The sequence below is a fragment of the Nuphar pumila genome, chromosome 4 (assembly GCF_984573655.1).
Source record: "Nuphar pumila chromosome 4, dmNupPumi1.hap1.1, whole genome shotgun sequence".
Taxonomy (NCBI): Eukaryota; Viridiplantae; Streptophyta; class Magnoliopsida; order Nymphaeales; family Nymphaeaceae; genus Nuphar; species Nuphar pumila.
Window position 1 is genome coordinate 35,561,814 of NC_143252.1, and position 16,871 is coordinate 35,578,684.

At 36.6% G+C, this 16,871-nt stretch overlaps 1 protein-coding gene across 1 annotated transcript in view; it reads left to right on the forward strand.

Moving 5' to 3' along the window:
* Positions 1-331: 331 nt before the first annotated feature.
* LOC149839975 (acetyl-coenzyme A carboxylase carboxyl transferase subunit alpha, chloroplastic-like) overlaps positions 332-16,871 on the forward strand; it is a 68,289-nt gene continuing 51,749 nt past the window's right edge. Inside the window, exon 1 of the mRNA XM_090002950.1 lies at positions 332-883. Coding sequence (XP_089859076.1) covers positions 560-883 — 324 coding nt within the window. The 5' untranslated portion in view covers positions 332-559. The remainder of the gene's footprint in view (positions 884-16,871) is intronic.

Here is a 16,871-nt window from a genome sequence, read left to right on the forward strand (position 1 = left end):
ACGTGGTTGGTAGGAGCTATCGGTGCATGTCTCCCTGTGGCGAGACAACCATTGAATAACAACAAACTGGTGGGTCTGCCTAACCCCAGCTTGCCTTCAAAAAAAAAAAACTTTTTATTTAATAAATTTTTTTCTTTATATCCTCGTTTCTTATTTTTAATTTTTTTGAACTTGCACGTTAAATCCACAGTCCATGTCCTCGTTAACTGTTTATTTGTGACCGCTCCCTGTTAACAATGACCCTGCCATGCACGTGCCTGGTGTTACCAAGTCACGTGTGCCCCACTCCCAATCCAATGGGGATTAAGGGCAGTCGTCATGACTCAAGAGCGGATGACAACTCCCCCTAAGAGAAGAGGAAGAGTAAAAAATGTAACATTTTTTTCAAGACCAACGGCCAAACCAGAAATGACCTCAGAGCGTGTAGAACGCCTAAGAAGTATCGAAGACAGAGAGAGAGAAACCTAAAAACTCATCGGTCTATCCAACCTTACGAGCTACCTCTCCTCTGCGCGCCGCCCCCACCACATCGATCCGCAGATCGAGAGAGAGGAGAAGAATGTCTTCCTTGCCCCATTTTCCGGCGGCGTCCGACCTGCTGCGGAGCTCATTCTCCGACGGCGGCGCGCCCCTCAGAACCCTTGGCCGTGTGCGGCTCGGGATCCGGCAGCGGCGGCCGGAGCTCGGCGTCCTCTGCATGAAGAAGATGCGGAAGGTGAAGAAGCACGACTACCCCTGGCCGGACCCCAAGGACGTCGATCCGGATGCGAAGAGAGGGGCGACGAACTACCTTTCGGAGTTCAAGCCGCTCCACGAGAAGCCGAGGCCCGTGCTGCTCCCGTTCGAGAAGCCGTTAATGGATTTCGAGAATAAGATCATCGATGTGAGTTACTGAGCTTCTAGATCCTTTTATTTTTCCTTTTTCAGTAGTGTTTTGGAGGTTTTCGTTGAGGTCCTAGGTGGATTTGTGGATAAATTAGTTTATTTTCATTAATTTGCGGAGTTTTGGAGTTTGATTTCTATTTGTCGGACATTTATCTGTGACGTTGTTGAAGAGATTCTATTTTTTTCCTTTTTTCTTTTGGATCCTTAAGTAATGATATGATCGGGATCGTCGAAAGCAACATTCCTCTTTTCTTTTCTCTCTCTGTTTTTCTTGTTTCTCTTTCTGGCGATGCTGCATGACAGTGATTATGAGTGAATTTGCTTGCGTGATTAGTTTTCCCGAAGAATATATTGATTTTGTGGCATTGTGTTTGAGTGAGATATATAGAGGCTTCAGTGCATGCAGTTATAGTGTTGGTCCTTGCTGAAATGGATGCTTGAATTTTGTATTAATGGATGTTTTGATTCCAATAATTTAATCACAATTTGCTAAGAAAACAGTGTTTTATTTATTCGTTTGGAATGTGGTGTGAGAATCATATCCAAATTATAGTTCCTGTGGTATATTTATGGATTCAAGATTATCAGATTTAAGTAAATTTGTAGTGGGAGTATCTATTAAAGAACATGCCTTACAGATCATGCTTTGGTCTTTATATAAAGTGTGATTCAAGGTTGGGGCGCACTGATGAAATGGTTAATTACGAAGTTCTTTTTTTAGGAGTGATTTGGAGGTGTGTGCTGATCTCATAGATGAATTTGTCTATAAATTAGGGTTTTATTTTCCTTATGTTGTGAAGATTTTGAGCTTGATTCAATTTCTCGGATTTTTTCTTTTTGTGATTCTGTTGAAGAGATTTTCGTTTGGATGCTTAAGTGATGGTATGATCGGGATCATCCAATGCGAGTAGGATGCCCTTTTTTAAGTCTTTTCTGTTTGTTATTTTTTTTCTTGTTTCTCTTTCTGGTAATGATGTGTGACAGTGAATTGAGGGAATCTTCTTTTGTGATTAGTTTTCCCAAAGAATATACTTATTTAACAGCATTGTGTTTTGGGTGTTGAGAGAGAATAATCAGCAACATTGGGAAAATTCTGATGGATTTTATTTTAACACTTAGCTTATTGGTTCTTTCTGAAATGGATGCTTGAATTCTGGATTAATGCATGTTTTTTATTCTGTTATGCGTTGGATTTGTACTAGAGTTACCGGAAGCTTCTTAGATAGGTGGGAAGCCCACTTCCCGGAAACTCGCTTTGGAAGCGCGATACTCCTCGCTTCCGAAACTTGATGAAAATCTCGAATCTCCCACGCTTCTCCTATGCTTTCCACATGCTCATCTATTGTTATTATATGTTTTCTCACTCTACTTTTCATTTTTTTAATGTGTTTCCTCTCACGCTTCTCACTCACTTCCATGTGCTTTCTCTAAATTGGCAGTTGCCATTTTTAGATTTTGTTAAAAATTTAATTCTTACACTAAAAAGTCATGAAATTTAAGAATAGTCATTTTTATTTGTGTTTGATTTTTATTCCCAATCAATTCTTATATTGATTTTTTTTATTCCTCGCTTCCCGCTTCCTATACATTTTAAATGCATTCGCTTCTGCTTCCCATATCGCTTCTCACTTCTGATAATTTGATGACCCCTGGAGTAGTTTCCTGCACACAAGAAGAGAAGAGAAATAAAGAAAATAGAAGGGAAAATAGGGCACACCTTTTTTTTATGGGACATCCCTTATTATATTAACTCTAGTATGAGTAAATTACAACAATGCCATTAATGAAAAAATACAGACTCATGGAACCAAAATACCCTTGTACTCACATTCCTCAAACTATACATGGGTCTTTAACTATCATGGACAATTTGGACTTTAGACGCCAGTGTCTCATGATGGGTAAAGGTTTCATGAATAAATCTGCAACCTGATCTTCTCCACGAACAAAAATTGGTTGTATTTCTTGACTCTCAACTTTTTCTCTTACAAAATGTTGATCTACTCAACATGCTTCATCTTGCCATGCTGAACAAGATTAATATCAATGAATGCCACACTGCAGTTGTCGCAGAAAAGAAGTGATCCTGAAACTTTCTGATAAAGAGCAGTTAATGAATGTCTCATCCAAAGAACTTAAGCTGTAACAAACACCATTGCTCTATACTCTGCCTCCATACTTGATCTTGCCACAGTCTTTTGCTTTCGAGTAGTCCAAGACACCAAATGCATACCAAGAAAGACATCATAGCCTGTTACCGATCTCCTAGTAACAATTGTTAAAATATATGTAATTCATATATATGTATATATTTATATACATATATATATATATATTATCTAAAATACCCGATAGGGGTATTTTAGTTATTTCACAAGTACCCGATAGGGGTACTTGTTTCTTTTCTTTCTTTTTTGTAAATTCTTTTTTTATTTTTTACTTTTTATTTTTTGTATTTTTGTCCACCTAAAAGGGGCCCCACCATGGAGTCAATGGGGCCCCCAACGGTCACATTTGTGACCGTTGGGGGCTCCCAACGACTCCATGGGAGCCCCTAGGTGGCTCTTCTTTTAAGGCCATAAGGCCACTCCTCCTCTCCTCCTTTTGTGTATAAATAGGGGTGAACCCCTCTTGTATTCTTCACCCTTGAGAGCTCTCTCTCTTTTCAATAAGAGACATTTATATTTTTATGTTGTGTTGTCTCTTGTGGGTTTGGGTGTTAGCCCTTTTGTTTGTTCATTAGTGGATGTTGTAAGTGCTTAATGCACTCTTTGCTTTTCCGCATATTTCATTACAACAATATCACTTGCCCAATTTAAAATCCGAAGTCTTTGACTTCTTCAAAAAATTTCATATGATAGTTAAAAATCAATTTTCAAGTAATATCTCTACTCTTAGATCCGATTCGGGTGGAGAATATTTATCAAATGAATTTCAAAACTATTTAGAAGTAAATGAAATTTGTCATCAAAGATCGTGTCCTAGGACTCCCCAACAAAACGGCTTGGCCGAAAGAAAGCATAGACACATAATGGAAACCACTAGGACACTCCTTATTTCCAAAGAAATTTCAAAGAGTTTTTGGGCCGAAGTTGCCTTAACCTCAACTTACTTAATAAATAGAATGATATCTTCATCCTTACAAAATACATCTCCATATGAAAAACTATTTGAAAGAACACCCGATTTCAATAGATTAAGAATTTTTGGATGTAAATGTTTTGTTCTTACACATAAACGGGACAAATTATCTCCTAAAGCTATTGAATGTGTTTTCTTGGGATATGGAGAAAATCAAAAGGGTTTTAGATGTTTTGACTTGAAAAATAACAAACTCTATGTATCCAAAGATGTAACTATTTTGGAAAATGAAAATGGTTTTGTGAAAACTAAAGATATTGACGAAAGTGAATATGCTTTTTTATTTGATCTTCTATCTCAAGAAGATGAGACTCCTCAAGAAGAGGAAATCTCTAATGAGTCTTTGAATGACCTAGAGGATATTCCTCTTGATAATGTTATAGATGAAAGTGATAGACCAATCCAAACCTATGTTAGGCGTGGTCAACAAACTCAGATGAGCGCCTTAGAAAAATACTCTCAAGGATCCAACATAGAAGAAACCTCTTTAAGGAGATCCGGTCGGATCTCCAATCCTCCTAATAGGTTTGTTTCCTATGAGTCCCTAACTCCAAGATATAGAGCGTGTCTAATTGCGTTGCACTCATTTCATGAACCTTCACACTATAATGAGGCCAAAAACATTCCCCAATGGGTTGAAGCCATGAACTTAGAGCTTAGTGCCCTTGAAAAGGCAAAAACTTGGGAAATAACTTCGTTACCCACTGGAAAGAAATCAATTGGATGTAGATGGGTCTTCAAAATTAAAACTAAGAGTGATGGTTCATTAGAACGTTATAAAGCACGGTTAGTAGCTAAATGATATGCTCAAGAATATGATATAGATTATGAAGAAACCTTCGCACCTGTTGCTAGAATGGCTAGTGTTAGGACTCTTATTGCCATTGCGTCAGTGAAAAAATGACCTATCTATCAACTAGATGTTAAGAATGCATTTCTAAATGGCGAATTAAATGAAGAAGTTTACATGGATCCCCCACCAGGAGACAAGTTTGAATTTTCGTTCATGTTATACTGACACTGCTTTGTTTGTAAAAAGTGCAGGGTCTTCAATAGTTATTTTACTACTTTATGTTGATGATATGATCATCATTGGAAGTGATGAGCAAGGAATTTATGATATTAAAAAAGTTTTAAAAGAACATTTTGACATGTCTGATCTTGGTTTCTTAAGATACTTTTTAGGGATTGAAGTGGCGTACTCTCCTCGAGGGTACATTCTCTCTCAGATGAAACTGGTTGCTGACATTTGTTCTAAATCTGGTATCTCCGATGATAAGAAGACAAAAACCCCTGAAGTCATCAATGCAAAGTTAAGGTTGGAAGATAGAACACCTCTCGAGGATCCTACTCTCTACCGGCAACTTGTTGGGTCTCTAACCTACTTATCCATTACTCGGCCAGACATAGCTCATGCTGTCCACTCAGTCAGTCAGTTTCAACATGCACTTACAACCGTGCACATGAGTGCAGTCTTAAGGATCGTCAGATATATCAAAAACACCATAACTAAGGGAGTTTTTCTTTCCTCCTCCTCATCACTTGATTTAATTGCTTATACTGATGCTGATTGGGGAGGAAATCCCAATGACCGAGTCTCAACTACGGGATTGTGTGTTTTCTTAGGTGACTCTATGATTTCTTGGAGATGCAAGAAGCAGCACAAAGTATTCTTGTCCTCAACGGAAGCGGAATATCGTGCTATGGCCACTACAAACATGAAACTTGTATGGCTAAGAAGTCTTCTCAGTGATATGGGCATTGTCATCTCTACTCCTTCGAAGATGTGTTGTGACAACAAAAGTGCAATTTATATTGCAAGCAATCACACCTTCCATGAGCGTACTAAGCATATTGAGATGGACTGCCATTACGTCCGTGATGAATACCTGAGAGGAACCATAGCACTACCTTACGTCACATCTGAGTACCAGTTGGCGGACTTCTTCACTAAGGCTCTTGCTGCTCCTCGTTTTTTGTTTCTCCTTAACAAGCTTTCACTTATATTCCCGTAAAGCTTGAGGAAGGGTGTTAAAATATATGTAATTCATATATATGTATATATTTATATACATATATATATATATGTATTATCTAAAATACCCGATAGGGGTATTTTAGTTATTTCACAAGTACCCGATAGGGGTACTTGTTTCTTTTCTTTCTTTTTTGTAAATTCTTTTTTTATATTTTACTTTTTATTTTTTGTATTTTTGCCCACCTAAAAGGGGCCCCACCATGGAGTCGATGGGGCCCCCAACGGTCACATTTATGACCATTGGGGGCTCCCAACGACTCCATGGGAGCCCCTAGGTGGCTCTTCTTTTAAGGCCATAAGGCCACTCCTCCTCTCCTCCTTTTGTGTATAAATAGGGGTGAACCCCTCTTGTATTCTTCACCCTTGAGAGTTCTCTCTCTTTTCAATAAGAGACATTTATATTTTTATGTTGTGTTGTCTCTTGTGGGTTTGGGTGTTAGCCCTTTTGTTTGTTCATTAGTGGATGTTGTAAGTGCTTAATGCACTCTTTGCTTTTCCGCATATTTCATTACAACAATATCACTTGCCCAATGAATATGCAACAAAAAGTCCAAATTCAGAGGCTTACCTGAGTCATGCCTTTTGTATATAAGTCCATTCCCAATGGTACCTTTAATATATCTAAGAATTCTCTTGGCTCCTCCATGCTGGGCAAGCATCATCAAAGTTCGTTCCCTTCGAGTCAAAGTCAGTCCTGTAATAAAGTCTTTGAACTTCTTCATACAGATGTATGGGGTCCTAGTAAGATTCCTACTAGGACTCAGTGTCGATACTATCTAGTTATTGTTGATGACTTCTCTAAGTTGTCTTGGGTGTTTTTAATAAAAGATCGATCTGAAGTTCCAAGTATTATCAAATCCTTAATTCTTGAAATAAAAACTCAGTTTGAATCTATTGTCAAGATTGTTCGCACTGATAATGCTCTTGAGTTTAAATCTAAAATTCTGTTACAATTTTACCAAGATCAGGGCATTCAACCTCAAACTTCCTGTGCCTATTCATCTCAACAAAATGGGGTGGCTGAGCGAAAACATAGGCACCTTCTTGATGTTGCCCGAACCATTATGATTCAATCTAATGTTCCTGCGTTATACTGGGGTGATGCGATTACCACTGCTTGTTATATGATCAACCGCATGCCTTCTTCTTTCGTGGGTGATCAAATTCCATTACATATTCTAAAACCCAATACCCCACTCTTCTCTTCCTCGCCCAAAATATTTGGATGTGTTTGTTTTGTACACAAATTTGGCCCTGACCGAGATAAATTAGCTGCTCAAGCTACAAAATGCATATTTATAGGTTATCCCAAAAATCAAAAGGGATATCGATGTTATGATCCTATTTCTCGCCGAGAGTATGTCAGTGCATATGTATCTTTCTTGGAATCCACTCCATATTACTCTAGTACCGGTTCCCCGCTGCAGGTTGATCCAACTGAGTCTTTTCCATTACCTATACCTCCTTTTCCTTTGGAATCCGTGCCTCATTATCGAACCAAACTTCATCCTCTTTCAGATTTCATAATCCTTCATTGGTATATATGCATAGAGCTCCACCTCCGCAAGTGCCTTCATCTTCTTCTTTCCCTGAGGTAAGTTCTACTGACAATAGTGATCTTCATGATGATGATAACATGCCTATTGCTCTACGAAAGGGGACATGACAATGCACCTTATATCCTATATCTCATTTTGTCTCCGATGCCAGAATTGGAAATCAGATAAAGTCTTTTATTTCAGCCTTATCTGCTGAAACTATTCCTCTGAACTATCAGCAGGCAGAGCTTGATAATCGCTGGAAGTTGGCTATGCAAGAAGAAATGGATGCTTTAGTATCTCAGCATACATGCGATATAGTTGATTCCCCAACAGATGCGGACATTGTTGGATGTAAATGGGTATATACAATAAAGTATAAATCTGATGGTTCTATTGAAAGGTATAAGGCCAGATTAGTAGCAAAAGGGTATACTCAGACATATGGTATTGATTTCTTTGAAACCTTTTCTCCTGTTGCACGGATGGGTACCATTCGTCTTGTTCTCTCAGTAGCTGTTCAGCATGGTTGGAGCTTGTACCAATTAGATGTGAAAAATGCATTTCTATATGGGGATCTATCTGAGACCGTTTACATGCAACAACCTCCAGGATTTGAGGTTGAGGGGGAGTGTCAGAAGGTGTGTAGATTGAGAAAGGCGATTTATGGCCTGAAACAAAGTCCTCGTGCATGGTTTCAAAAGTTGTTTGAAGTGATGTCACGCTTTGGCTTTAATAGGTCAACAGCAAATCATACACTATTTATCAAGAAAACTGGCTCTCGCATAATTGTTATGGTGGTATATGTGGATGACATCATTCTTACAGGAGATGATGAGAAAGCTATTGAAGCCACAAAGGCTCATCTTCAAAAACACTTTGTTACAAAAGACCTTGGTTCACTCAGGTATTTTTTTGGGTATAGAAGTTGCCAGGAGCTGTGAAGGGATGGTGTTGTCTCAACGGAAGTATGTTCTTGACTTATTAAAGGAAACGAGAATGTTGGGAGCTAAACCAACAAATATTCCCATGGACTATAAAGTTCAGTTGTTTGAAGAAGGGTCAAAACCGGTTGATAGCAAAAGCTATCGCTCCCTTATAGGGAAGCTACTGCATGTAACAGTGACCAAGCCGGATATTGCTTTAGCAGTAAGCAAAGTTAGCCAGTTTATGGACAAACCGACTGAGGTACACTGGAATGCAGCTATTATGATTCTCAGATATCTAAAATATTCTCCTGGAAAGGGGTTATTGTTCAGGAAAGGTGGAACTCTGGAGATAGTGGCCTATTCTGATGCTGACTTTGCAGGATCTGTAGTGGATAGAAAATCTACCACAGGATTCTGTGTGTTTCTGGGAGACAACTTGATTTCTTGGAGAAGTAAGAAACAAAATGTGGTTTCTAGGTCGAGTGCAGAATCAGAATACCGGGCTATGGCCCAAACAGCTGCAGAATTGATGTGGGTTCGTACTGTTCTTCATGACCTTCAGGTGAAGGTTTCCTCTCCTATGACCATGATGTGTGATAACAAGGCTGCAACATATATAGCGAACAATCCTGTTTTTCATGAGAGAACGAAGCACATTGAGGTGGATTGCCACTATGTAAGAGATATGGTTCAAGCTGGACATATCACTACCAGATATCTAAAGTCGGAAGATCAAGTTGCAGATATGTTTACAAAACCCCTTGCTAGACCAAATTTCTCAAAATGTTGTGACGAGCTGAGCATGATTGATATCTATGCTCTAACTTGAGGGGGAGTGTTGAGAATAGGTGGTTTAAGGTTAAACCTTCTTAGTTTGGAGGTTATTTGAATTATTTTTTAATAAAGGACTTAGAGGTAATTTATTCTTTTGGCCTCTCTCTATTTAACATAGAGAGCAACCCTAATGTGTTTAACGAGTTCTATTTTTCATACTGCCGTCTCTCTCTCTCTCTCTCTCTTTGCCTCGGTTTCTGCATTTGCTTTCAGGGCGTCAACAATTTTCAAGCATGAAGGAAAAAATCTCGCATTGGATGATTCAAATTTTTTTAATCATATTCATTTAATTTTAGTCAGAAGATGAGATAAGAGCAACACTCCTTTGCATTGTATGACAAATTCTCTCAATCCAAAATATTATGCAAAAAAGTGACAAGAAGGTGGTATTGGTCGTGTCTTTCCAAATTTAGATTCAGAGCTATTAAGGTATAGAAATATGTATATGACAAGACTTTATCCAGAATCACATATTATAAATAAAGTCACACAAGAGTTTGAAAAATTTTCTTCTTTCATATTATACGGATAAGCATTACTAGTGAGAGAGGAAAATATATATCTTATCACATGATGGTCAACATTTGGATCAGAAACACCTCTTCTCCAACGTCTTGCATTAAGATTGCTATCTCAGCCTGCTAGTTCATCATGTTGTGAAAGAAATTGGAGCACATATTCTCAAATTCACAACATGAAGAAAAACAAACTCACTAGCAAACATGTAAAGGATTTAGTATATGTTCATTCTAATCTTCAAATACTTTCGCGAACCTATGATGAATACAAGTACTAATTGTTCTCTTAATTATTTTACTATTTATTATTTTTTTTCATTTAAATATACTTGTATTGAACATTTTCAAATTGGGGTTGTAATTCAGACAAGGATCATCCAAATTTTAGCATGTAAACCAAAAAGAGTGTGACTTAGATGGAGAGCATGATTTCAACATTACAAATATGGTCTTATCTGAGCCTTGTCTTCATTCTTATGATGCATTTGATGATGAAGCAAAAAATTATTAGGATCTATTACCTCATCATTGTATACATTGTGTATGATATACTTTATGCATTGTTTGCTTCTTTTATTAGTATACTATATAATTTACTTCTTTTCTGTTTTACTTATTTGATTGTTTTTATAATATATTTAGGTTGATTTAATTGTGGTGTTAGTTTTTATCCTGAAGAATAAAATTGTAGATTGTTAATTTGATTTATTGCATGCATGATGATGAATTGATTTGATGATATTATGATAATTGTTTTTTTATTTCATTAGTACTACTGTTAACTGTTAAAAACTTAAAAATTATATATATATACCCTCCCGCACCCCTACACTCAAGTTTTTTAAAGTGTCGCATCGCCGCACCCGCACCTATGTGACATAGCATGTGAGTATTCTACCATTACCATGATAAGGAATAAGGCTAGTGAGATTACATGGGTTGTGCGTTGCATGTTACATGATGTGCAACACCAGAATCAATAAATCATGTGTTGGAGGAAGGAGAAGGCTTAGAAGACTGAGAATAAGTAGGCGTCATCTATGATTGTTGATGGAAATTCATATGCCACTGTGGATTGGCAGGATTATTTTGTTTCACTCCCATATGGCTGGAAGAAGTACTCAGGGTATCCACATCCTGATTTTGTTTTTGCATTGTAGAAGTAGACGATCCAGCCAAAGGAGGATATCAAGGATTCAATCATGCATTAACAGCACCTGGCCGAGGACCTCTGGGTTTTCCAACACTGCTGCCTGGAGAAGCAAACTGTCTAAAATGGGTAGGTGGTCGATATGTAGGTACAAATCAGAAATAACAATTGGAACTAATATGCCTACGTTTTCCACAAATCTGACAGTTGACATTTTGTCCCTCACCTCCATTAGACTGATTTGGATTAGGGAGTAAGCCAACTCCCCTGTTATTAAAGTTATTCCTGCCTTGACGACGTCCGCATGTAGAATTGGCAACAAGGACTTCATGTTGAGGATTCGGATCTTCTTTTTTGCTGGAGATATTAAATGTGGACTCAAATTCTAGAAGATTGGTTCTTAGCTGATTAAAAGTACCCTTTTTCTCGTACCCAATATAATTTGCATTGAAGCGATTGTATTCGTCACCTAAACCATGAAGAGTTTGAGTTATCACATCATCTTCTAGGAGAGAACTTCCAATACCAGCTAGCTGGTCAGCAATATGATTTACTTTGTCTAGGAAGTCCACAACACTGCCAGTTCCTCTCTCCAAGGCACCAAAGTTTGACTTGAGATAATAAATCTTTGGAAGAGAAATTTGTTCATACCATTTATGCAAAAGCTCCCATAACTCATATGCTGTCACCTATGTCATATGGGTGCGAGGGTGCGGCACTTTCAAAAAACTTAGGTGCGGGGGTGCGGCAAAAAAAAAAAAAAATATATATATATAATTTTTAAGTTTTAACAGTTAACATTAGTAACACTAATGAAATAAAAAACAATTATCATAATATCATCAAATCAATTCATCATCATGCATACAATAAATCAAATCAACAATCTACAATTCTATGCTACATCATAAAAACTAACACCACAATTAAATCAACCTAAATATATTATACAAACAATCAAATAAGTAAAGCAGAAAAGAAGTGAATTATAGAGTATACTTGTAAAGAATCCTTACAAACAATCAAGCTTTCAAATAACTTGATACTTCAAATACTCAAGATACAAAATAAATGGACAATGTTTATAAGCTGTACACCACAAAAGAAGTGCAATAAATGCACAATGTTTATAAGCTTAAGGATTGTAATGCATACATTCAATGGGCTCACATAGCCCTTATTTATAAGCACACTTAAAGAGTCGTTGGGCTATTCCTAACGACTCTTATTAGAGACGTTGGGAATCAGCCCAACGTCTATCTTTTTAAACTATGTACAATAGTCAGTGGCTGACTGTTGTACACTGTACACAGTTAGCCACTGACTATGTACAAAAATATTACATAAAAGAACAAAAATAAGAAATAAAAAAAATTACAAAAATAAGAAAAAATAAAAAGGAGGAATTACAATCATATTAAAAAACATGAATATGCGTAAAATATAGAAATGACTAAAATACCCCTATAACTAATACATTGTCTTATGAATTACAATTTAACACCCTCCCTTAAACTTAGGGCAAGATGACCAAAAGTTTGCCGAGGAAATTGAACCGCGGAGCACACAAAGCTTTGGTGAAGAAATCTGCCAACTGATATTCTGAAGTTACATATGGAAGATTTATAACTCCTTTAAGATACACTTCTCGAACATAGTGAGAGTCCATCTCAATGTGTTTAGTCTGCTCATGAAAAGTATGATTTTTGGCAATGTATATTGCACTCTTGTTATAACAACATAGCTTGGTAGACTCTTCTATTGAGATCCTCATGTCTTCTAATAGCTGATTAATCCATACAGTTTTCATGGTAGTAGTCGCCATGACACGATATTCAGCTTCTGTTGAGGATAAAGACACTTTTTGCTGCTTATATCTCCATAAAATCAGCGAGTCTCCTAAAAACACACAAAAACCAATGGTGAAGTGACAGTTATTTGGGTCACCTCCCCTGTCAGAGTCAATATAAGCAATTAATTTTAATTCAGAAGAAGAAGATAAAAATACTCCCTTTGTTTAGTGTGCCCTTTATGTATCTCACAATCTGCAATATGACACTTATGTGAACTGATGTTGGTGCATGTTGGAACTGACTTGCAGTATGAACTGCATGAGAGATATCTGGTCTAGTAATACTCAGATACATCAAAGATCCCATAAGCTGTCTGTAGGGGGTGGGATCGGAGAGAGGAATACCATCATCAATCTTCATTTTGGCTCCTACTATAGCAGGAGTTTCACAAACCTTATCATCCATAATACTTTACCTGTCAATAATCTCAAAGGCAAGCTTAGTTTGAGATAAAAAATACTCTCTATGAGAGTATGCTACTTCAATACCCAAAAAATAAGTTAGAAATCCCAAATCAGACATTTCAAACCTATCATTCAAAATTGATTTTATTCTTTTAACCCCTTTAGAATCACTTCCGGTTATAAGCATATCATCCACATATAAGAGAAGAATGACAATCCCTGCATTGTTTTTTCTAACAAATAAGGTAATGTTAGTGAAACAGGAAGAAAAATCATTTTCTAACATTACGGAGTTAAATCTATCATACCAAGCCTTGGGGGCTTATTTTAAACCATAAAGTGCTTTTCGAAGGCGAAGCACTTTCCCTTTGGGAGTCTCCATTCCTGATGAAGCATCCATATATAACTTTTCATTCAGATCACCATTAAGGAAGTCGTTTTTAACATCCATTTGATAGGTGTTCCATTTGTTGATTGAGGCAACAGTAATGGGACACCGAACAGTGACCATTCGGGCCATAGGGGCAAAAATTTCTTCATAGTCAATCTCGTATTCTTCACTATATCCTTTTGCAACTAATCGAGCTTTATATCTCTCAAGAGATCTATCGCTCTTAGTTTTTACCTTAAATACCCATCTACACCCTATTGCTTTCTTACCCTTAGGAAGATCTTAGAACTCCCAAGTCTTTGCCCTGTTGAGAGTTGAAAGCTCACATTCCATTGCTTTCAGCCATTCATCATTTTTTTTGGCTTCTTCGAAGTTTCTGGGTTCTATATAAGAATGAATGGCGCTAAGGCAGACTCTATGTTTAGGAGTAAACGAATCATATGAAATAAACTTAGAGGGCATCTTTCTACTTCTTTCAGTTCTTCGTAGGTTTTCATCATTTGTTGAATTGGACCCACTAGGTTTACTGAGTTTTTCAATTGCACTCCTAAAATTGTTTCTATCTCTATGGGTATATGTTATAGGATTTCTCAATGCTCCTTCATTTCTATGTTGGGAGATAGGTGGATGTGAAGAGTCATCTTCTTTATCATTGACGTCATTATGAATAAAATCGTCATCACTATCATCATCATGTGCTAACATTTCAAATAAAAAAGAGTAATCCATGTTTTCTTCAAAGGGTTCACTCATTTCAAAGCCATTAACATTTTTCAGAAAACTCACATTTTTGGAAACATATAGCTTGTCATTCTTAATATCATAACAACAAAACCCTTTTTGGGTTTCAGAATATACAAGAAAAGCGCATGCAATGGCTTTTGGTAAAAGCTTGTCGATCTTGTCAGTAAGAACGAAACATTTACAACTGAAAATTCTCAACCGACTATAATCGAGTTCTTTGGTATATAATTTTTTAAAAGGCGAGATATTGTTCAAGTTTTTAGATGGTAGCCGATTTATCAGATAGACATATGCTAAAGCCGCTTCAGCCAAAAAACCTTTTGGGATGTTTTGAGAAACAAGTAATGTTCGAGTTGTTTCTATTATATGTCTATGCTTTATTTCGGCTAATTCATTTCGTTGAGGGGTTTTGAGACAAGATCTTTGGTGAAGAATACCATGACTTTCAAAATAATTTTTGAATTCAAAGGTATTTTTTACTAGAGTCAGTTCTAAAATTTTTTAGATTCCCATTAAATTGATTTTTAATCATCATATGATAGGTTTTAAAAATCAAGAAAACTTCATATTTGTGTTTAAGAAAATAAATCCAACAATATCTCTTGTAGTCGTCAACAAAAATGACATAATATGCAAAGCTTCCTTTTGATAGGATGGGTGCCGGTCCCCATATATCCGAATGGATAATTTCAAAAGGTCTTGTTGTAAACATAGATCTTTGACAAAAAGACAATTTTTGTCATTTTCCCAGGAATACAGTCGTTACAAGTGAAATCACTTTTACATAGACTTTTAACAAAAGGTAAATGAGAAATTTTTGCAATATTTGGATGTCCAAGTCTCTTGTGCCACACATTAATATCCTTTTGTTGGAGAACATTACAAAACATGTTCTTTGGAATTTGAAGGGAATCGACATAGTATAGATCACCCTTCCTAGAGCCTTCCCCAGTCAATTTCCCGGACCGGCGATCCTGTATTCAACATTTGTTAGATGAAAACTTTATATCACACCCATGATCCGAGAGTTGAGAAACGGAAAGCAAATTTAAGTTTAATTTGGGTATAAATCTAATTTTTGGAATAAAGAACCCTTGTTTTTCAAAATTTCCTATTCATTTTACTTCAAGAGATGTTTCATCCACGGTTGAAACAAAAGATGGAGAGGGATTTTTTGAGTATTCGGAAAAAGAACTAAAACTTGGGGTCATGTGAAAAGAAGCACCCGAATCTAAAAGCCAAAAGATCTTACCGGGAGGAGAAGAGGTTGACATGGCGGCTTTGGAAATAACCTTTTTTAGAAGAGGTTGAAGTACATCGACGATTTATTGCAATGAGAGAGCTCCATTTGAAGATGACGAGCACTCTTCATTTTGAGGTTGAGATGTAGTAGTCATGGCAAAAGTAACTTTTTTCACTTTGGGCAAATAGGCTTGATATGTCCCGGTTCCAGTGTTGTGAAAAGCGTTGAGGCGTAGCGAGGCGCTCCACCAAAATCTGAGGCGAGGCGTAAGCCTAATTTTTTTTTTAACTTAAAAAAATATCTAAAATTATAAATAAATAAGAAATGGTTTATTGATGAAGCAACAACCAACAAGAAATAAAAAATCTCAAATAAATACAGAAAAAATATGAGATTAACATGTAAAAGTAACATTAATGCAACAACTTGATCTATGTAAGTATCTAAGAAATAAAATATGAGCATTTATTCAATAAAAAATTAACATTAACAACAAAATCCATATTAAAAAATGTAAGTATCTCTCTATATGAGCATTCATCAAATGAAAATAGTTCATCACTCGATAGTCAATGCTATATGCTCCATTGGATAACAGATAGATAAGTAGTCTACATCCAGAAATGTTGTCTAAGAACATTCCTCTTTTAACAATATGCATAGTATGAGTAATACAGAAAAAATAATAGCTCACATTGCCCAATTGTATATGCTAACCTGCTCTTTACTGAATATCCAAGTGGCATGCATTGCCTCATTTTATCAGGATCCATGCCACCACCATCATCTGCACAGAAAGGAATATCAGGAAACTATTGTAAAATGAGAATATTAAACAGTTTAGTCACGCTATATTTGAAATGGTGCAAGTCAGTGGCATAAAGCCAGCCCCCTGCACATCTTTAAGCTTCTTTATTGAGTAAAAGCTACACACTACACAAAATTTGATGCATTTTCTGCTCCTACAAGTCACATCCATACCTGTGCTTTGCTGTACAAAAAAAAAAGGTGTTTACAGTGACTTTCAGGATCAGAAAACAAATTTTTATCCTTCATACCTGTGCTTCTCTGCAACAGAGAAAATGAAAAGAACTAAACAGTAAAAGAAAAGAAAAAATAAGGAAAAAAAAATAGTGAGGGAAACACCAACATTTCCTCTGTTTTCTCCAGGTACCCCAAAATTGCTTTACTCTGTTAGAAGAA